Here is a 23,639-nt window from a genome sequence, read left to right on the forward strand (position 1 = left end):
GAGTGCACACATAGGGCACTGTATGTTCAAGAGACATCTAAAGGGTTTTAGCAGAGTCTGGGAAAGGGCTGAAGGCTAACTGCATGGTGGCCACTCCTGGCTTAAGGCATGGCAGTTTCTCCTCATCACCACTACCTTAGGATTTCTCCTAAGTCAGTCTGATAAATGATGAAGGTCAGTGGTGGTAGAACATCTGCCAAGTTTGGTCTCCACCAACTCCAGGTAGGGCTGGAAATGACACCTGAGCTGGAGAGAACACTGGGCTAGATGGACAATGGTCAGACTCCCCATAAGGAATCTTTCTATGTCCATATGAATAATGCTAACAAGAATATAACAGCAAAAGAAGTCTCTGCTGGATCAGACCACCCTGTTGTCAGAGGGGCCACCCAGATACCTAAAGGAAGCCTAAAAGCAGGACCAGAGCAGAAGACTACTCTCTCCTCCTGTGGTTTTCAGCAACTGATATTCAGAAGCATGCTACCTCCAGTGATGGAAGGAGAACATAAGCATCAGAGGTAGTTATGGAGAGAGGCTCAGAACTTACAGGGTTAAGAGTTCTGAGTGATGACGTCTCATATTTGAGGCGGGTTTAGAACACTGAAGGGAGTGGTTTCCTGTGTTCTTTCAGTGTGCGTGTTTGCTCCGTGGAGAGAGCAGCGATGGGCGAACTGTCGCCAGGATTTATAGCTATTGTGTTTTGCTAAGGAATAAAGACTTTGAAGATAAGGAGACTGCTGCGTCCAGCCTGAATTATTACCACACGACAGAACGTTCCTGCTTCTGCTTCCGCTGTGTTTACAAGCTCTGCTGAGTCAAAGGTCTTTGGGGAAGGTCAGAGTCGCGCAGAGAAGTGTGCCGGACCCCCGGACGCCATTGGCCTCCATAGTAGTAGCCATTGATAGCATCCTCTTTTAAAGCCATCCAAGTTGGTGGCCATCACTACATGCCATGAGAGCAAACTCCATAGCTAAACAATGTGCTGTGTGAATAAATACTTTCTTTTGTATGTAGGTAAAAAGGTAAAGGACCCCTAGACGGTTAAGTCCAGTCAAAGGTGACTATGGGGTTAGAAGAGGCAGGAGTGAAGATACTGGAGATACACTTCAGAGGTCCAGATTATGGGGAACCTGGATTTTTTTTATATAATTAATAATTTGGACTGGTCATTTTTTATTTTAGTTTGTTTGTTTTGAATTGGATTATGATATGGATATGTTAATTGGCTGTTTTTATTGGAAAATCAATAAAAATGATTTTTTAAAAAGGCGACTATAGGGTTGCGGCGCTCATCTCGCTTTTCAGGCCTAGGGAGCCGCCATTCATCCACAGACAGCTTTTATGGGTCATGTGGCCAGCATGACTAAACTGCTTCTGGCGCAACAGGACACTGTGACAGAAACCAGAGTGCACGGAAACTGTTTACCTTCCTGCTGCAGCTGTACCTATTTATCTACTTGCACTGGCGTGTTTTCAAACTGCTAGGTTGGCAGAAGCTGGGACAGAGCAACGGGAGCTCACTCCATCGCGGAGATTCAAACTGCCAACCTTCCGATCGGCAAGTCCAAGAGGCTCAGTGGTTTACACCACAGCACCACCCATGTCTCTTTTCCTTTTGTATGTAAAGTATCCCATCTATGCTTGATGGGCAAGGGTTCAAAGTACCTTCAGGTGGTTGCGGTGAGCTGATGAAGCCAGAAGTACACATCTTAATCATAGGACATCATAAGGCGTATCTTGGAAGCATCTCTCATTTCAGAAAGCTTCCTAGCTGCCATAATTTCATCCCACCCCACACACTCCCCCCGCGATATTTCAATCTGAGCAGTGGGTGAAGGAGATGGCCCTCTGTCCCCTTTGCAGAGGTTCCTTAAGGACTTTGGGAGGGAATTCCAAGCAGACATTTGATAGCACTGGTGCCTTGCGTGACACCATCTTTTCTGCATGCAAAACTGCTGTCTTCCTGTTGACAAGCTGCCGAATGGCAAATCTGAAAATCTTCTGGGGATACCCGGAAGGCTTTGGAATACAAAGTCTCTGGTGCTTCCTTAATTAGGTAGCTCAGCAGCAAATCTAGTTAAGAGGCAAACTTCTCTTCCCAGGGAGAGTTGACAGTAAATATCTAAGCAGCTAATTTTGGTCTCAAGGAGTGGGGAGGAGGAACAAGCACAGGATTTTTTTTAGCCTATTGGAGGCTATTGCTAATCCTGCTGTTTGGCTTAATTACTCCACCCAAGTCTTGGTGGCTTAGCATGGCCAGAAGACAGCCCTCTATTTGAAGGGTCACCCAATCCAAATCTGGTTTAAAGAGCGAGAACTATTGAATGGGTGAACAGTTGACCATAGGGGCAGAGAAGGCTGATTATGCTGAGTCTGGCAATTGATCTAACTAGCTCAGTACTGTCTTCACTGACAGGAAGTAGCTCTTCAAGGTTTTCAAGCAGGGTTTCAGAGGAGAGCAGGGACAGGAGAAAAACCAACCCCCCTTCCACCTTGGCCAAAAGGAGCCAGCAGGAGTGGCTAACCTATGACTCTCTGTATGTTTTAAGACTCCCATCAGCCCCCAGCCAGTGTGGAAAAGGGACAGGGATGATGAGAATGAATTGGAACCCAGCAACCTCTGGAAGGTCACAGGTTAGCTGCCTTTGGCTAAGGACATGGTAGTCCCTCCATTGCAGAATCTCCCTGTCCCCACCATCTTAGGATTTCTCAGCCATAGCTCCATGAAATAGCATTAGCTCTGCATTTAAAAAAAGGGAGAAAGGTAAAGGACCCCTGGACAGTTAAGTCCAGTTAAAGGTGACTATGGGGTTGTGGCACTCATTTCGCTTTCAAGCCAAGGGAGCTGGCGTTTGTCCACAGACAGCTTTCCAGGTCCTGTGGCCAGCATGACTAAACTGCTTCTGGCCCAACTGGACACTATGATGGAAGCCAAAGTGCACAGAAAGGCCATTTACCTCCCCACTGCAGCAGTACCTATTTATCTACTTGCACTGGTGTGCTTTCGAACTGCTAGGTTGGCAGGAGCTGGGACAGAGCAATGGGAGCTCACTCCATCACAGGGATTTGAACCTCCGACCTTCCGATCAGCAAGCCCAAGAGGCTCTGTGGTTTAGACCACAGTGCCACCCGCGTCCCCAGCTCTGCATGTAGAAGGCGATGGGCTCGATCCTCAGTATCTCCAGGTAGGGCTGACAGTGCTCTCCATCTGAAATCCTGGAATGCCACTGCCAGCCAGTAAAGACAGTACTGAGGTCGACAGGTCAACAGTCTGACTCTGTATAAGACAGGTTCCTGTGTTCTAAATTTATTTAGCCTAGCAAAAAATAAAATACAATAAAAAGCTGGGGATGGGGGAAATCAGACTATTTCTAGTCTTTGTCACCTTTGAATTCTGTCTCCTTTCTGCTTTCATATGCACATTTGTGTGGGGAAGCGAGGAATCCAAATTAAGATTTAAACTGGCTTTTTGGCGATACCTTTTAAAACATATCTTCTCTCAAAATGCACATTTTAAAACCTGCTGTGATATGTTTAAGCACTGCACCACAGCATTCAAGCTTGCAAAGTTCAGTGAACATCTCAGCTGGGATCCATGCATTAGTCTGAGAGGTGTGGATCGGGTCAGCTGAGAATTTGCAAAGACTTAATTCTTCAATCATCCGCAGAGAAAGCTGCTAAAATCTGTGCAAAACATCGTCTCAATAAACTTGAAAGATGACCAAGTACAAACCACCTCCAGGGGGTATCTCTAAAGCAGATCATGGCTTTGTTTAACCATATATAAGCGTGCCATTGGGAATAAGAAACCCTCATATGCAATATTGATTTTTACTGAGCCTGTGATTCTATAGACAAGCTGTTGGACATCACTACTGATGATTAAATGCTTACTATTAGAGCAGAGCTAAACCAGCTCCCCTTGTTTCACATTCAGTTTTATGTTGGAACCAGGGGGTCATGACAGTATTGTCTCCTGGCAGTGGCTCTGCAGGATTTCTGGCATTAGGAGTTTCTCCTCATTTTACCTAAAGATGTTGGGAATTGAATTTAGGACCCACTACATGCAAATCATGGTACGTGGGTGGCGCTGTGGGTTAAACCACAGAGCCTAGGACTTGCCAATCAGAAGGTTGGCAGTTTGAATCCCTGCGACGGGGTGAGCTCCCGTTGCTCGGTCCCTGCTCCTGCCAACCTAGCAGTTCGAAAGCACGTCAAAGTGCAAGTAGATAAATAGGTACCACTCCGGCGGGAAGGTAAATGGCATTTCCATGTGCTGCTCTGGTTTCACCAGAAGCGGCTTAGTCATGCTGGCCACATGACCCGGAAGCTGTACGCCGGCTCCCTTGGCCAATAAAGCAAGATGAGTGCCGCAACCCCAGAGTCATCCACAACTGGACCTAACGGTCAGGGGTCCCTTTCCCTTTCCCTTAAATGCAAATCAGATGGTTTACCCATGACCTTCTTGGTGGGAGACGGCCCTCTCCCTAAACCGGTCCGGAACGCATAGCACAGCATTCACTCCTCCGGACGTCCAAGTACGACATGCACCCAAAAATGTATGCATGTAGTACACAGCAGAGTCTAGCAGAAGCTAAGGCTGAGGACACGTGGTATTTGGGTTTAGTGATTTATTTACAGGATCAAAATAAAGAACAGAGCAATCATGGAATGTTCTCTTCTTCTCCGAGAGAGAGCAACAACAGCAGAACAAAGAAGACAGAAGTGGCACACAATTCCTTCCATTCTCACGCTTCCAAAGAATGGAATGTCAACACACAGAGCATGTGATCTAGTAGTCACACACACACTGCAGCATAGGAGAGAATGAAAATACTGACAGACCTATGGACCTTCACCAGTTCCCACCCAGAGGCATAGTGTGTGGGGGTGGGGGGTGCCTGGAGGCACTGTGGCCCCAGGGACACAATTTCTGAGATGGCAAAAAACCAGGCACACACACCCTAGGCAACCACAGTATGGCCAGGCCCAGCGCTCCTTTCTGCCATCAGCTGGCTGGGCTCCCCTTTGTGTGGGTGGGCAGGTGGCTCAGCACAGCCCCGCTTTGCTTCAGTTGGGTAGGGTCACTCAGGGGGCATTAGTGGCAAGGGATGGGCTGGCAATTGACCGCCCCGGGTGCCAGCAACTGATGCTATGCCACTTTTCCTGCCTCCGCACACTTCAACCATATTCACGTTTTCTTCTTTTTGCTGTTATTTTCCTTCTTCCTTCCTTTCCATATTCTTTTATGTCATTTGCTTACCCTGATACTTAATCCTATTGGCTGCAGTGAGCCGCGCTCTTTCAACAACAATGTCACAAAGTGAGTGCTGATGTCATTCCATTGCAGGAGCTCGGGAATCCAAGTCATGTGGGGCATTGCAGGCAATTCCACTGAATGGCAACTTCTCCCAGCCTTGTCCTTCCAGATGTTTTGCAATACAACTCCCATCAGTCAGCATGGCCAATGGGCCAATAGGGAGCTGTAGGCTGAAACATCTGGAGAATGCCAGGTTGAGGAATGCTGTATTATGTTCCTGTGCTGAAATTATGAGATTCCTCTATCTTCCTCTGCAAACATTGTCCCTTTCTGTCTTCTGCATCAAGAGCTCAGGAAAGCCTTACTTGCAGGCTCAGTTTCCAGCTGCTGCTGGTTGCGCTTCTGTGCTCTCCACCCACAAAGTGGCAGAAGAAGAAAGGGGAAGTGTGAGGCAGAGAAAGAAAAATTTCCAGGATCTCCGTTTGGTAAGACACCAGAGCAATGACACTTTCATTGGTCTCATTGCCCTTGGTTCAGGCAATAAATTGTGCTGGAGACAGATGAGCAACCTGGCATTTGTTCTGCAGGAAATGTCCTTCATCAATGGCTTGTTTACCGTTGCAAGGTTTTTGTTTTCAATAAGATGGGGTTGGGGGGTGGGCAAAGACTGGGATGGCTGAAGTTGACATCATCCCAAAATATTGGAAAGGTTTGTCAGAATGGTTCATTCCTCTATGAAAGGCTCATTGGAAAAGTGGAGAATTTAGTTTCCTTTATATTTTTGGTTTGGAGATGATAGATAGATGATTGATAGATAGATAGATGATAGATAGATAGTAGATAGATAGATAGATAGATAGATAGATAGATAGATAGATAGATATAGATGATAGATAGATATAGCCTTCTTTCTGAGGATTCAGGAATCTCTACTTCCCAGAGGTCAGGACTGGTTCTAATGAGGTCAAGTTGCAGTAGGGTAGATCTCGGTTGAACCTCTTGATAATATGAGCAGTTTGACAATGCAGCCAATTACCTATAGCAGTGGTGGGTTTCCCCTCTCTAGTCATCTTCAAGCAGAGGCTGAACAACCATCTCTTGGGAGATGCTTCAGCTCTAGATTTCCTTCACCAAGCAGGGGGTTGGACTAGATCATCTGCAAGTCTTCTTCTGACTCTATGATTCTATGACTTGACAAGTTTAACAGCTTCCTGCATTCCTTTTACATTAATGGTTAAAGTCTGCTGGATTTCCAGACGTATCAAATTCCGGTACTGATATTGGCATTGGACCTCAACATCTGTTATCTGAATTCCGGGACAGAAATTCAGGGAGGTCAACATTTGCCTCGTTCCATTGTGTGAGTGAAGGGATGGTTGGAGAAAATTTCAAAACAGCCTACATTCTGCTACTAGACGATGCCAAATGTTGACAGCAATCACATGTCAGCTGCGAAACATTCACATCAGATAAAGACCGCTACTACATGCCAACTGCTGGGGAAAACATAGTCAAAAATTGCTGCCCTCCACATTAAAAATATGATTGCTGCTGCATATTAGTTGAGCCTGTCAAATATTGATTGTGGCTTCTCGGTACTGTCAAATGCTGATTGTTACCATTTGGCTAGTGATCAATTACTGCCAAATACCAATTGGAAAATATCTGATTATAGAATCATGGAATCGCAGAGTTGGAATGGACTCAAGGGTCATCTAGTCCAACCCCTTGCAATGGAGGAAAGGCTTATCAAAGGCTTGTGCCAACTATGACTTATTATAGCCTACCTGGAAACAGCAAAATTTGAAGAGAATAATTTCCAAGTAGAGAAAATTCATTCCAGCTTGCGTAGAGCTCAGGTTCAAGCCCCACCATCTACAGGCAGGGCCAGCAAATACCCCTGTCTAAAACGATGTAGAGTTGTTGCCAGTCAGTGTAGACCAAAGGTTTGACTCAGCATAAGGGACACAAAGGGGGTGAAAGTTTGGTTAAAGGCAGGACTTTCGCTCGGGCTTATTTTTGAAGTTCTCAGATGGCAAAAAGTCTTCACCAGGTATGTTGTTGTTGTTGTTTGGAGAGTACATTACAAACCTAATTTCCTTGGGTGAGAGAGAAAGCTATTAGAGCATGTCACCAAGGATAAAGGCATTAACTGGTGTAACATTTCACTGCTAGTCAACATTTGGCTGACTGGACAATTGCTGCAGTTCTAATTGCTTTTATCATGGGTTGCGTGGCAATGCCCACGTGTTTCATTGAATTTTGTATGTTTTCACTTGGTTATTAGCTAGTTCAAGGTCCTTTACAGGTGGGAGATAGGCAAACGTTTTAAAATGAAAAGGCATGAATAAAAAATTAAGGGAACACAATTATAAAAACAACAACCAAAGTTCCAGGTCCAATTTATATGTGTTATATCCCGCTGAAATCAACGGAGCTAAGGCATATTGAAAGTACCAGGTTTAATTCACAGCTGGGTGGGGAGAGATCCCTGTGAGAAATCCTGATGAGCCGAATGTATAAAATGTGTAATAAATGTTGGAAATGTAAAGAAAAGGAAGGGACTTTTTATCATATGTGGTGGGAATGTAAGAAGGTGAAAGGCTTCTGGGAAATGATATATAATGAATTGGGGAAAAAATGTTGAAATATACATTTGTTAAGAAACCAGAGGCATTTTTGTTAGGAATGGTCAGAAATGAAATAAATAGAAAAGATTATAAGCTTTTTTTTATACGCAGTAACAGCGGCAAGAATACTTCTAGCCCAAAAATGGAAACAAGAAGAATTACCGTCGATGGAAGAATGGAGAATGAAGTTAATGGAATACGCAGAACTTGATAAATTAACAGGAAGGATCCGAGGTCTACGAGACCACAGATTCACTGAAGACTGGAGTAAATTTGTAGACTATTTGAAAAGTATTTGCGATGAACAATTAACGTTTGTAGGTTTGCAAGAGGCTCTGTGAAAATAATATTAGAAATATTGTAAAAAAGGGAACAAGAGGGAGGAGGTTTTTAATAAAAGGCAATATTAGATTAAGAAATGCGGAAGGATTAAAACGGAGGATTTGCAGAAGAGCTGAGGGAAGTCCAAAAAATGTACCTGTGAAAAATTGTGTTATGTGTTTTTATGTTTTTATATTGCAAAACGAATAATAATAATAATAATAATAATAATAATAATAATAATAATAAGAGAAATCCTGATGAGCCTGTCAGTCAGCAATGATGGAGCAATTGTCAGACTCTGTATAAATCAGCTCCCTGTGCTGCGATCCTAAATTAACTAGGAATGTGTCCCATTGAACCCAATAGGGCTGACTTCTGTACAGACATTCACTATTGGGCATGGCTTCAACATGCCCCATTCATTTCATTGGAAGGAGCTGGACTGGGGCCAGTGAGGGAGCGGGGAGGTGTCATCCATCTCATTCCCATTCAGAGACAGTTGTGTTTGCATTGTACTGTAGTTCCCAGCAGCATTAGACCATCAAATATTTATCAGCCAAAAAACAACAACCCTCTTTCTCTCCAGCCATGGGAGTTTATGATGCAGACTGCTGACTAGGTTTCTGGTGTGCTTGCACAGGACGTACGAGAGGAGAAAATATACAAGCCTAACACCAGCACGGCTTTTCAAATTAAACCAGACAGAAACACAACCTGAGTCTATGGCAGTGGCAGGTAGCATGGACAGCTTCAGGTGTTGTTCTAGTCCCATCACCCCTGAGCATTGGCCATGATGGCTGAGATGGATGGGCACCCATAGGGCATTGCATTCGTCTATTGCAGGGGTCAGCAAACCTTTTCAGCAGGGGGGTGGTCCACTGTCCCTCAGACCTTGTGGGAGGCCGGACTATATATATATTTTTGGGGGGAATTAACAAATTCCTATGCCCCACAAATAACCCAGAGATGCATTTTAAATCAAAGCACACATTCTTCGCATGTAAAAACCACCAGGCAGGCCCCATAAATAACCCAGAGATGCATTTTAAATAAAAGGACACATTCTACTCATGTAAAAACACGCTGATTCCTGGACCATCTGCAGACCAGATTTAGAAGGCGACTGGGCTGGATCCGGCCCCCGCACCTTAGTTTTCCTACCCATGGTCTGTTGTGTTGTGGGAAACTCAACTGAGAAACTCCACTGTAGGCAACGATTTATGTGTTACAAAGGAGAACGTTCCTAGTAGCAGCAAGGCAAAGCAAAACACTCTTGAGTTCAGCTCAGCTCATCTTTTGAGGCCGAACACTCTCTCGATCCCTTACAGTGGTTCTCAACCTTGGGTCCCCAGATGTTTTTGGCCTACAACTCCCACGATCCCTAGCTCACAGGACCAGTGGTCAGGGATGATGGGAGTTGTAGGCCGAAAACATCTGGGGACCCAAGGTTGAGAATGGCTGCTTAGAATCAAAGAATTCTAGAGTTGGAAGGGACCCGTCTTGTCTAACTCCACCCAAACTCTGTTTCAAAACCTCCAGGAAGGAGAGTTTACAACCGTCCATTGTGGTTTGGTTCACTCTTGAAACAGCTCTTACCATCAGAAAGGTCTTCCTAAAATTTAATCAGAATCTCATTTGAATCTGTTGGTTTGGGCTCTGCCCTGTGGAGCAACAGAAAACAAGCTTGTTCCATCTTCAATGCGACAGCCCTTCAGATATTTGAAGATGGCTATCATATCACCACTGAGTCTTCCCATCTCCAGGCACAACTCTCTATACAATATTAACATTATATATTATTAGTATACAAATGCAAACACATTTATAAACAGAGCAAAAAGAGGGGAAATGCTTTGAAAGAAATCTTACTTTAGTTCATTTCATACCATCCTATTTTATAAGGCAAAACATGATAGCAAACTTATTCTCAGATTTTATAAAGCTGTAAAATCCAGATGAATATAGAGTGGTGAATTATCAGAGGAAAAATTGTATCAATGAAAACAGCATTTATGGTTGAATATCATTTCAATATTACTGTTCCAGGGATAGATAAATATTCTTTATATACTCCACTTCCCAATGAACTTTCCTGGTGCGTATTATTCTTTAAACCTTATACAATATGTGAGTTTATAGTTCAATCCTATGCATGGAAGTTGAAGCTGTTGCACTCAGGTCCTGCTTCCCAGCCTCCCAGAAGTGGGATCTGATTGACAACTGTGAGAACAGAGTGCTGGACCAGTAGACATTCCCCCAGTGTTTCCCAGACTTGGGTCTCCAGCTGTCCCATCACTCCTGGTCCTGCTAGCTAGGGATGGTGAGAGTTGTAGTCCAAAAACAGCTGGAGACCCAAGTTTGGTAAACACTGGTTTAGCCCGATCCAACAGAGATCTTCTTCTATCTACTCAGAATTAGAACCAGTGTGGCGTAATGGTTAGAGTGTTGGACCAGGACCTGGGAAACTAGGGTTTGAATCCCCACTCAGTCATGAAGCACACTGGGTGACCTTGGGCCAGTCATTACCGTATTTTTCGGTCTATAGGACGCACCCGACCATAGGACGCACCTTGTTTTAGAGGGGGAGAACAGGGAAAAAAAATTCTCCCCCTCTCTGCTCAGCGCCCCTTCAGTGAAGCGGCAGGAGAAACAGAGCCCCTTCCATTTCTCCTCCCGCTTTGCTGAAGAGGCGCTGCGCAGCTCTCCCTCTCTGCTGAAGCCAGGAGAGTCTTGCTCCCCCGGCTTCAGCAAAAGGAAACCAAAGCCTCCAGAGCACAGCGGGAACTTGCGCTGCACTCTGAAGGCTTCATGCGGCTATCCCTGAAGCCTGGAGAGGGAGAGGGGTCGGTGCACACCGACCCCTCTCGCTCTCCAGGCTTCAGCGAAAGCAACACAAAGCCTCTGGAGTGTGGAGGGAGTGCTCCCTCTGTGCTTCGGAGGCTTCGCACTGCTATCCCTGAAGCCAAGGAGCCTGCATTTGCTCCATAGGTTGCACACACACTTCCCCTTAATTTTTGGAGGGGGGAAAGTGCATCCTATAGAGTGAAAAATATGGTATGTCTTAGCTTAAACTTCCTCACAGGGTTGTTGTGAGGGTGAAATGGGGAGAAGGAAAACCATGGATATGTACCACCTTGAGATCTTTGGAAGATAAAGGTGGTATATAGATGTAATAAATAAGGAAGTGCAACTGAGTTCAGTTTACTCTTCAGCTTACTCTTACTTAAGTGTACAGTCATACCTTGGCTCTCAAACGCCTTGGTACACATATGTTTTGGCTCCCGAACGCTAAAAACCGGAAGTAAGTGTTCCGGTTTTTGAACGTTCTTTGGAATCCCAACATCCAATGTTGCTTCCATGGCTTCCAATTGAGTGCAGGAAGCTCCTGCAGCCAATTGGAAGCCACACCTTGGTTTTCGAATGGTTCTGGGAGTTGAACGGACTCCCGGAACGGATTAAGTTTGACAACCAAGGTACCACTGTACATAAGATTGTAGCTTGCATTAGGAAGGCCACTGTCCAAACTAGCCCACACCTGTTTGAAATCAATGAAGGCCTAGTAAATTTCTACAACACATGCTGTAACTTGTCTGGTGGCTATAAATAAGTTGGTCATTCTATGTTTTGATTCCTGCACATGACAAAAGGATCAGTTGAACACCACGTTCTGTGTCCTGCTAATGTGGTCTATCCATGTGGTCCGTCTGAATCATGAAACCAGGACTCCAGGAAGGAAAGCTATCACTTCAAAACAAATAAACTGGTGCCTCTCACATCACCCTGCCCAAAGTTTCGTTTCCATCTAATTCCACCCATTTCCCCAGCAGTTCTTCCTCTGTTGTTTAAAGCTGCCATCCACGTGATGAATACTCCAACTGTTGCCTCCAGTGTTAAATTCATTAGGCTAATTAGCCAGACATTTTCAAAATGTCATCTAAAGGACTTCTGGGTCAAGTGCTTTACTTAAGTGGCAAGTGACATGGAAAACCTTCCGCATATCAACCAATTGCCAGGCGCATGTTCTGCTTGCTAAGAACATAGTGCCAACAAGAGGAACATCGTCTCCAAATTCTCCAGCTGCAATACCAACAGGAAGGCAGGGGAACCACTGGCTTGTGGTCAGGATGAAGCCTGCAGTGGGTTCCGACCCGGATCATGACCTCTCCTCCCTAGCAGACTGCAAATAGTGGAAGAGTTTGCTCTGCCTGGTACTTTCATCCCCTCATTGCCACATGGAAGTTGACCTAGCTGGTTATGGGCAGCAGACAGAGAGATGTCTCTCTTTCTCCCATGGCAGCTCTTCGTGGGAAGCTGTCTGTATAGATGGCTTCGTGGGGAGCCATCTGACCAGCATCGGCTCCTCCAGGGTTCCAGGCAGGAGTCTCTTTCCCAGCCCTACTTGGAGATGTCAGGGATTGAACCTGGAACCTTCTGCTCTCAAGCCAGATGTTCTACCACTGAGCTACAGCCCAGCTCAGAAAATGGAAAGTCTCTCTTCAACACCCAACATGGAGGTCAAGCTTTTCCCTGCTGGGTGATGAAAGGAATAGAGGGAGGGAGGGAGGGAGGGATGGAGAAGTATGATGAAATGGTTAGAGTATTGAATTAGGACCATGGAAAGCAAACTTATGGATTATGTTGAATCAGCAAAGCTAACAGCTAAAATAAGAGAGTCTAACAAAAAAAATTTCTTGAAGAATGGAAGCTCTTTTTGGGTTATTTGAAGAAATATCATAACATGAAGAATCCATGAGCAGGATTTGAATTACGACCAACAGAAAGAATTAGAGACTATTATGTTATGATTATCATGTAAAAAGAGGGAAGACAGGGTACAGCAATGGAGGGATAAGAAAAGCAGCATAGAAAATGGGATGGGAAGTTGGTAATATAATTTTTTAACTATATGTGTGTGTGTGTGTTGGATTGTATGTGGAATTTCTGGAAATATAATTTTAAAAATTGGGGTCGTGATTGGACCATGGAGACCCAGTGTTCAAATCATCAATTATTCATGAAACTTTCTGAGTGACATTGAGCTGATGGGTGAACCTGCCCATGTATACAAAATGTTGAAGACAAAGAACCCTTAAAAAATAAAAATAAAATAAACACAGTAATGCAGCTCTCTGTGGATCCAGGAGTCAAAGTACTTCCTGCCCCTCCACTTTCTCACACACCCGAGTGTTTCTTGTGTTCAGCAATATATTATCAACATAATAATAGAGCATCTGTGGTGGATTTATTCTGCTTTATTAGTTGTTCTGTGGTGCTTTCCTAATCCCAGCACATTATTGCTATCTGGAGGGGCTATAAACACAGAAACTCAGAACATTTGCAGAACTTCAGCAGGAAGGTATAGGACATGCACTGATTTGAAACGAAATGGTAGGACCGCCGCAAAGGTTTTGCTGGCAGAAATAGTATTGAAAGCATGTTTTGTGCATGGTCACGCTGATAGCATTATGAGCACAAATTATCCTGAACACAGAATAAGAAAGGGTCTATGGGTTTCACAAAATAATTTGGAACAAGACACTAAGATCAGATCATAGCAAGAATTCTCAGAGGTGGAAACCAAAAAACTTACCTTCAGTCCAATATTGGATCAACATATCTTTGCCTGTATTATAAAGAGTAGAGAGGGAAGATCACAGCCAATAAACCTTTATTAACTAACTGGTACAAGTAGGATTGCCTAGATTATTGTGGTGATGTGTAGTATTTTTATGCATTTATATATGCATATCTGGGTTCCCCAATGGACACAGCAATGCCTCCATACACACACCCTAGTGCCCACCAGGGCCATATGCCCCTCCCACATTTTATATTATTTTTAATGAGGTGTTTGGGACTTCTTCTTCTTGTAGTGATTGTTTGAGAAGGGCTTATCCATTTTGGGTGTGCTTCCTCCTTTTACGTCTGGGTTTTCAAGTTTTTTGTAGGGTACAGGCATTTGTTTCTAGTTTTGGGAATGGGGTGTGTAAACATCACTAGCGCTTATCCTCTGCGAAATAGACGTTTTGCAGATAGGTGGGGTATCCTTGCTCAGAGGCGGAGCAAGGAGGGTGCGGTGGGTGTGGTCCACCCCGGGTGCCATCCCTGAGGGCGGGTGACATCACCACAGGTGCCCCCCCGGACGCTCCCTGCTGCCAGTGCACCTCTCTAGGGCACGCAGCAACGCCAACGCACCCCCTTGCAGAGCCGTCTTTCCCATTGGTGTTAGTGGTTCGTTGCGCCAGGGTGCCGGCCTCTCAGGGGCGCCCTAGTGAGTAGGGGAGCTGTGCGGCTTTGCCGGCAGCCTCCCCTTTCCTGCACGCCCACCAGCTGCGCCCCACCAACTATATGGCTGGTGGGCGTGCAGCTTTCTTCCCAAGCCTCTGCATCTGCTAAAGACAGCCCTGCTCCCGGTCGTTTTCCTCCTCCTGCTTCCTGGTGAAAGACGCTGTGCAGCCTTCCTGGGCTGCCTTCTCGGGCACCCTGATGCTGGAGAGCATGTCCGCCAGCACGTTTTCCTGCTTGATCGCCGCCACCACACCTGTGATGGCCTGGGATTCGGACTCGGATGCTGAACCTGAGGGATCCCAGCCTGCACAGGATTCCCCGCCTCCAGAACCAGCTGAGTCAGGGCTGGGGCATGAGCCCGAAGGGTCCTCACCTGTGCTGGAGCCTCAGATGCAGACATCAGCTGAGTCTGCTCTGGCTCCTGAGGTGATGGAGGACCCATTGCCTGCAGGTGCTCCACTCTCAGCCCCGTCAGGAGAAGCTGAGGTTGCCTCTAGGTCCGGTAACCCTCCCGCCTCTCCTGAGCAGCAGAGGCTCAGGGCAGAGAGGCGGAGGGCAGATAGGCGGTTCCCACAGGAGGAGTACTTGCCTCCAGGCCAGGAGGGGTGCATCACCAGAGGATCGGGGCTGCCCTATGCCTTGGGGCAGATAAAAGCCGGCCAGCCCCATTCCCAGGTTGCGGGAGCAACTTCGTTGGTTGCTAGTTCCTGCCTGAACCCTGTCCTGCTTTTCTGCCAGAGCTCCTGACCCGCCCTGGCTCTCTGCTTGCTTGCCTGTTCCTGACTTCACCCAACTCCCTGCCCTGCACGCAGCTCCAGCTACTACGGACTGCCTCCATGTTGGACCTTTGACCACGGACCAGACTTGGACTTAGCCTCTTGGGTAACCCACGGGACCAGCACAACGCTGGGGATCGGGGCGGTGGGGGAGGCAGAGGACATTTTCCACTGCCCCCTCCCTTGTTTTGGAGTTGCTGGGAGGTGCCAGAGGGATCTTTGCACCATGGTGCCAGATATGCTTAAGACGGCCCCGCCCCCTTGGGACATGTGCTGACGCCGCTAGCTCCACCTCTGCCTGTCCCTATGGGTGCCTTGTGGCACTGCAAGCCCCGCCCTGATGGGTGGTTCACCACGCCCCTGGGAGCACCTCCCCAGGTGCCCAAGAGGCTTCCTCCGCCACTGCCCTTGCTGTATGTATAAAGGGGTTCAAAATTTGAGGCAACAGAAAATAATCAGTTCTAGATCATACTGATTCTACAAACATGGAACATGGTATATGCTCTATAAGTTAATACTGCAACCCAGAACATATCCTTATTGCATGTGAATGTGAATGTTCTCCCTTACCTTCAGTATGCACAGCAGAGACGTAAGTCCAGTTGTATCTCTTGACTATGTCCACCATCGCCCGAGCCTGTTGTGCATCTGAGGGCACAACTCTCATGAAGTACTTGAACAAGGTCTTGTCACTTAAGTCCATGCTGGTTGCCGAGTAAGCAATCTGAGGTATGTTGAAGAGCTGCAACAAGTTTTGGACCTGGATGGCCACAGAACTGGACCCAGGCCCGATGACGCCGACGATGGGCTTTTTGGAACGGAAGGAAGATGTCGAGCCATCCACGCACTTCATCAGCCCTTCTTCCTCTTCCGCCGAGATGAGAGAATCCCGTATGAACTCGATGCTTTGCTCGAGAGCAACCGCCGAGTGCCAGCACGAGTCTCTGATCTCGCAACCCAACGTTATGTTTGGCAACAAGGTCTGGTTCTGGTTAATCCTGTCGAGTGTATGGAGCATCGCCTCCACTCGCTGAATGCCATACTGCTCCCTCACCTCTCCGCACTTCCTCTCGTGGACTTTGTCAACAGTTGGCTGGTGGTGCACAGAGAACAGAGCCCCAATGATGATGTCCCCTGGCATGTAGGCAACCACTCTCCTCTCATTGGACTGTGCAGAAACCAAAAGACCAAAGTTCCCACAGGCATCTTCCTTCAATAACAAGACTGCAAGGAACGGCAGAAGGAGCATTTTAGGAAATGGTTTAAGCCAGTATAGGAAACATGGTGGGACCACAAGGTGAGAGCGTTTTTAAGCAGCAACGACGACGTCTCTTGAAGGAATCAAAGCAATTGAGCCGGCAGTCAACTGGTGTTTCCAAGCATTTTCTATAAGATGGCCAACATCTCTTCTGTTGGTAACGAAGGACACAATCATAGTCTTCTCAGCCTTTAAGAGAAAATGGAGTGGTTAAAAAAAAATAGAGCACACATTTCTAGAATATTTTCAAACTAGAAAGCCCATCAATATTTTAGACCAGTGTTTCCCAAACTTGGGTTTCCAGCTGTTTTTGGACTACAGTTCCCATCACCCCTGACTGCTGGTCCTGCTAACTAGGGATAATGGGAGTTGTAGTCCAAAAACAGCTGGAGACCCAAGGTTGGAAAACATTGTTTCAGACTAAAGCAGGGATGGCCCTCCAGATGCTGCTGGAACAAAACATCTGTCATCTCATGCTGACTGAGTTTGACTGGAGTTGGAACTAAATCTGGAGGGCCACAGATTCCTTATCACTAGACCAAAGCAACATTTGAAATGAATGGAGAAACTTTAAGAAAGCCAAAATAATTTCTAGAAGACTAATAAAGAAAATTATAGGGGTTCTATACACCACTGAATCTATTACCAGATTACACATCAGGCAAAATAATCGGATGACCACTACAATTATTGTTAAAATTTATTTCCTACCTTTCACCTTAAGGGAGGTTACAACAATTAATTTTTTAAAAAAAACAGTATTACACAATATTAAAAATATTTTAAAAAATAGTTGAAACAATTTAAAATTACAGAAATAAGGTGGTCCCTAAAAGATACATTTTGTATATTTTATATCATTTCCCCCACATGCTAAAATGGTTTCCAGGAAGAGATCTATCTATCTATCTAGCATCTCAGCCATATATCACAGTAAGAGCATATATAAGACCAGGGGCACCATCTGGGGGGTGGGGATGAGGGGACGAGTTGCCCCCCAAATTTTCAAGGAGGGGGCTGGGCCCCCTCAATAATAATCCACAGTGGCATGTGCACGCCATGTGACATGCTCACGTCACTCGCAGATGCATGAAAACAGCATGAAACCAAATGGAGACTCCAGCTCCAAATTAAACCTGTAGCAGCAAATGGAAATTATCAGTATTCCTCAGCCCTCTTCAAAACGTAGGGCAAATCGTCACTTGCTGCCCATGCAGTGAAGCAGTGAAGAATTCACAAGGATGTCCCCATTATACAATCTCCCTGCAGCTTGTCAGGATCTGGAGGGCTGGATCCCTCCAGCCCTGCTCTGCAATGAAGCTCTCTGTCGTTCAGGTTAGCTAAGCCCACTTTAATTACAACGCAATCTGTTTTCTTCTATTGCAGCGCTTAACTGCTCATTGTTTGCCTCTAAAGGCAATTCAGTCTCCTCTGCAAATGCCTATGCATTTAAAGTGCCTTCCTTAAATTAATAGCCTTCTGTAATGCTTTGTCCCTGAACAGAATTTTCCCTTCCAACACATTTTCAAAGGGGCGAAGCCTCCATTAGTCTCGACTGAAAACCCCATCACCATCATTATCCTATAAATGAACCTGTTTATTATTTATCATTTATTGAAATGACTGCCCTGTCATTCAACAATTTGATGATCCCAGTGTACAGAAACTAGGCAAGAGGTATTATTAATCATTATTATTATTATTACAGTGGTACCTCGGGTTAAGTACTTAATTCGTTCCGGAGGTCCGTTCTTAACCTGAAACTGTTCTTAACCTGAAGCACCACTTTAGCTAATGGGGCCTCCTGCTGCTGCCGCACCGCTGGAGCACGATTTTTGTTCTCATCCTGAAGCAAAGTTCTTAACCCGAAGCACTATTTCTGGGTTAGCGGAGTCTGTAACCTGACGCGTATGTAACCTGAAGCGTATGTAACCCGAGGTACCACTGTATTATTATTATTATTGCTGCTACTACTACTACTATAAGTGTAGGGAGCAATCCAAACCCACAATCTGCTAGGATGAAGGTGTTAGGATCCAGAAGATCTCTGGCTCATCTGGCTGATGCTAATTTAAGCTTAGCTCAGCTGGAGATATGCCAATGTAACTCCCTTGTCCCAGCTCAACTGGGTCTCATTCCAGGGGAGTTGTGAGGTGACTTCAGCTTGGTTACATGGCCTGGCAACCCAGCAGAACATACCTTAGCAAAAAGAGCTGTTTAAGTCAAACTCTATTTGAAAGGCACGTTTCCCCTCTGCAGGCTTAAGCAAGCTCTGCTGGTGGCAGCCCAGCTCCTGAGCAGAGTTTGGAATAGAGATAATTTTGGCCCGCTTAGTTTAAGGCAGTGTAAGTTCTGCTGGTTTTCCATACTTAGCATTCCTCTGCCAAAACAGCAGATTTGCAATAACCGCTTGGCAATTCACACGTCTGATCAGTCCCCAGCAGATGGGAGATGATTCATTACCCCTAACCCTACCCTACACTACAGAGAAGCCCTTCCATTTGTGCACAAGCAAATATGATACATTGGCCCACAATGCATTGCGCTCCGACCACCATTTTAATAGGGTCAGCGACCTCAGCTTTTGCCTTACATTTGTGAGGCAAATATTGCTTTGAGATATGGGCTCAAAGCAATTCACAAAAAGAGGACTTGCTCCTGAAACATAGAAGGCCTGGTCTGTATTGGGAAGATGCACCCGAGTCTACTGTTTCAATTTTTGAGCTGATTTAATGGGATTGTTTTATTATATATATATTAATTGCAGGTGCATATATTTTAATGGGATTGTTGTACTGTGCATCTTAACTATGGGTTCTCATATTTTAATGTCTGCATCATACTTTGTAAACCACTTGGAAACCTGTTTTGGCATTAAGCAGTGTTATAAATGGATATAATAATAAAATGATAATGATAATAATAAATTGCCACCCCTTGTATCTGCCAGGAAATCTAATCCTAGCCACTTCCAGGGTTTTGTAATTGAAAACTAAACAAAATAACAATTGGTGCTCGATTTATTTGTGTTTCCCCCTTTTGTCTGAAACAGTTCAATATTCTCATTTTATCCTTGCTTATCCTTTTTCTTACAAATGTTGTCTGTGTTGCTTAATTAATGTGCATTTGGAACTCCATTTGGCAGGTGGGTGGTATGCAGATTTCACAAAGAAATAAATGCATACATGTTTCCCTGCCTCCTTTGTGCCCGTACTTTAATGTGCACTAATAATAACACATGATTCATGTTACTAAGACATTATCTAACAGCGAATCTGTTGTGGGAGGGGAGGGGAGAAAAGGAGAAGTCAGCTGTACAGGCGGTTATAGTTCCGAAAAGGGAGCCATCCTGTCCAAAAATTCCCCTTGTGAACAGCATATTATTGGCAGATGTCTGGTTTTGGTGTGGGAAGGCGGCTCAGGACAGCTCCCAACACAAAGTCTGTATAAAAGTATTGATCATTCTGTGCTGACAATTTCAGAAAACACTTGTTTCTATTTGCAACACACAACTGTGCCAGATGGTCGTTGCAGAAACAACTCTTTACAAATTGGTGCCTCAATATAAATTTTTATTTTCCTCTTCCCTGCCTGCCCCCTTTCCCTTGTGCGCCATTTTTAGATTATGAGCCTGTGGGTAGGGGCTGTCTTGTTTTAATTGCATGTAAGACACTTTGGGAGCATTTTTGGCTGAAGAGTGGGGTAAAGGTAAAGGGACCCCTGACTGTTAGGTCCAGTTGCGGCCGACTCTAGGGTTGCGGCGTTCATCTAGCTGAGGTGAGCCAGTGTACAGCTTCCGGGTCATGTGGCCAGCATGACTAAGCCGCTTCTGACGAAACCAGAGCAGTGCACGGAAACGCCATTTACCTTCTCGCTGGAGTGGTACCTATTTATCTACTTGCACTTTTACGTGCTTTCGAACTGCTAAGTGGGCAGGAGCAGGGACCGAGCAATGGGAGCTCACCCCGTTGTGGGGATTCAAACCGCCAACCTTCTGATCGGCAAGTCCTAGGCTCTGTGGTTTAGACCCTAGCGCCACCCACGTCCTGAAGAGTGGGGTACACACCCTTTAAATAAATGAAGAAACAAACAAACTGTGTGTCAATTAAGTTTTCCAGTTGCATTTGTAGAGCAGTGTGTGAGATAGCACACCTCAGACTTTTTAGTTTAGAGAAAAGGTATTTCTCCCTCCCTTAGAACTTAGGGACATCAGATGACATTGAACGTTTAAAGAATTAAGACAGATAAAAGAAAGTACTTTTTTACACAACACATAGTCAAACTATGGAACCCTCTCCCCCAGGAGGAGTGATGGCTGCCAACTTGGATGGCTTTAAAAGAGAGATTAGACAAATTCATGGAGGATAAGGCCGTTGACGTCTATTAGCCACGATGGCTATGGTCTACCTCCGCATCTGTAGGCAACAATGCTTCTGAATACCAGCTGCTGAAAACCATGGGAGGGGAGAGGGCTCTTGTGCGCATGCTCTGCTCCCTGGTTTCCCAGAGGGGCATCTGGTTCACCACTGTGAGAACAGGATGCTGGACGAGATGATAATAATTTATTATTTATACCCTGCCCATCTGGCTGGGCTTCCCCAGCCACTCTGGGCGGCTCCCAACAGAATATTAAAAACAGGCTAAAACATCAAACATTTAAAAATTCCCTAAACAGGGCTGCCTTCAGATGTCTTCTAAAAGTCAGATAGTTGTTTATTTCCTTGACAACTGATGGGAGGGCATTCCACAAGACGGGTGCCACCACCAAGAAGGCCCTCTGCCTGGTTCCCTGTAACCTCACTTCTCGCAGCGAGGGAACTGCCAGAAGGTCCTCAGATCTGGACCTCAGTGTCTGGGCTGAACAATGGAGGTGGAGATGCTCCTTCAGGTATACTGGACCAAGGCCATTTAGGGCTTTAAAGGTCAGCACCAACACTTTGAATTGTGCTTGGAAATGTACCATTGGCCTGATCCAGGTATTCCTATGTTATGTTCTTAGTGTGATGCATATGTACAGTATAGCTATAGCTATCCCTATGTATCTATATGGAAAAATTGTCATAGATCCATTTAGCTCAGTACTGCTGACACTGACTCCCAATAGCTCTCTAGGGTTGCAGGCAGGAGTCTTTCCTTAGCCCTACTTGGAGATGCTAAAGACTGCACTTGGGGCCTTTTGAATGCAAAGTCTGTGCTCTACCAGGCTTTCAAACACTCAGCCACTCTGCAAAGGGCTTTATTTTATAAACAGGGTCTTACCGCACTCTGTCTAGGGATACAGCTCTGCATTTCTATATACTGGACTTGAAACGAACACAGTTAACCATCCAATGCATTTCAAATCATACGTTATTGTAACGGCACCCACTAGTGGTTCCACCTGATAAAAGCCTTTCTTCTTTTTCCATTATGCTTCACTCTCAAGTTCCCTATTACTCATCCCTAGACTCATTTAGAGAACTCTTGAAAAGAGAGAGAGTAAGAAGGAAAAAAAGCAAATAGGATTTCCCCCCTTCCCATTAGACAAATGAGGTTAGAACTTTAGTGGCTATAGTCTAGTAGCTTTCCAAATGAAACGCTCTCTTAGGATAGCTGTAATCTCCAAAATTTACAGCAAAGAATAGGGTCGCATTGCCTTCTAGGCAAATTTAGGGAGCTGCATGCCACTAGTAGAAGTGGCCAGAGCCAAAAGCGGAAGGAGCAAAAAATAAATAAATTTTACCTTTGCACAGTTGATTAGTACACACAGTCACACTCCCCTCTCTCTCTATCCTCCATTTAGCCAAGCAAGTGGCATTATCAGGGGCCAATGACATTCCAGCCAAGCAAAAATACTCAAGGATGGTGCAAAACATGACCAAGAAGCAGTGTTATTTTTCTAGAAAAAGAGGTGCCAGAGCTAAGCAGATAGATAGCACAGTTGGTTAGAGCATGGTGCTGATAACACCAAGATTGCAGGTTCGATCCCCATATGGGACAGCTGAATAGCCCTGCGTTGCAGGGGGTTGGACTAGATGACCCTCAGGATCCCTTCCACTTCTACAATTCTTTTATTCTAACTTACCATGAACCCCTGTGTTGTTCTCCTATAATGGCAATGGCGCCCGTCTGAAAGGTGCCGGAACTGAGTTCAAGCAATTTGTGGGGGGAGGGAGCCTTTGAGACTTTGAGAAAGGGACTGTGGCCAGGGGGAGAGTCGAGAGGGCCAGGCAAAGGCACTTTGAGGGCCAATTTTGGCCCCCAGGCCTGAGGTCCTCAACCCCTGCCTTGCAGCGTCACTCTGTGGCAAGTTGCATAAAACCGCAAGTAGCATTGAATCCAACGTAGGTGAGTGTTTTGGGGGATTGGTGTTCCAGCATACAGCTCCACAGAAACCCCCAGTCCAACACAGAACTTCAATGGGCAACCACACTGACACACATCTTCCAAAGCTAACAACTAATATCCCTACAGGTAGGTAGCCGTGTTGGTCTGCCATAGTTGAAACAAAATAAAAAATTTCCTTCCAGTAGCACTTTAGATACCGACTAAGTTTGTTCTTGGTATGAGCATTCGTGTGCATGCACACTTCTTCAGATACACTGAAAAAGAAGTCACCAGACCCTTATACCTCGGGTACCTCGGGTTAAGAACTTAATTCGTTCCAGAGGTCCGTTCTTAACCTGAAACTGTTCTTAACCTGAAGCACCACTTTAGCTAATGGGGCCTCCTGCTGCCACCGCACCACCGGAGCACAATTTCTGTTCTCATCCTGAAGCAAAGTTCTTAACCCAAGGTACTATTTCTGGGTTAGTGGAGTCTGTAACCTGAAGTGTCTGTAACCTGAAGCGTATGTAACCCGAGGTACCACTGTATATAGTGAGAGGGAGGGGAGGGGTATTATTCAGAAGGGTGGTGGGAATGAATGATTGGCTGATAGGTGTGGTAAACCTGTTGACAACTGTTAACGGCTGCAATTGGTCTTACAGGAAAAAGCAAGGGGTGAGATGGCTAAAAATAGCTTTATCATGTATAATGAGATAAGAATCCAAATCTCTATTCAGACCAGGTCTCTCCATGGTTTTAAGTTTGGTAAGGTAAAGGTAAAGGTAAAGGTACCCCTG

General features: G+C 45.5%; 1 protein-coding gene across 5 annotated transcripts in view; it reads right to left on the minus strand.

Annotated features, from left to right (window-relative positions):
* Window positions 1-23,639, minus strand: part of GRM5 (glutamate metabotropic receptor 5) — a 259,147-nt gene that overhangs the window by 220,085 nt on the left and 15,423 nt on the right. For all 5 annotated transcript variants that reach the window (XM_053385553.1, XM_053385550.1, XM_053385551.1 and 2 more), the window contains exon 2: window positions 15,849-16,725. In XM_053385553.1, the coding sequence (XP_053241528.1) occupies window positions 15,849-16,527 (679 nt within the window). In that variant the 5' untranslated portion in view covers window positions 16,528-16,725. The remainder of the gene's footprint in view (window positions 1-15,848; window positions 16,726-23,639) is intronic.

This window comes from Podarcis raffonei, chromosome 4 (assembly GCF_027172205.1).
Source record: "Podarcis raffonei isolate rPodRaf1 chromosome 4, rPodRaf1.pri, whole genome shotgun sequence".
In the NCBI taxonomy this organism is placed as follows: domain Eukaryota; kingdom Metazoa; phylum Chordata; class Lepidosauria; order Squamata; family Lacertidae; genus Podarcis; species Podarcis raffonei.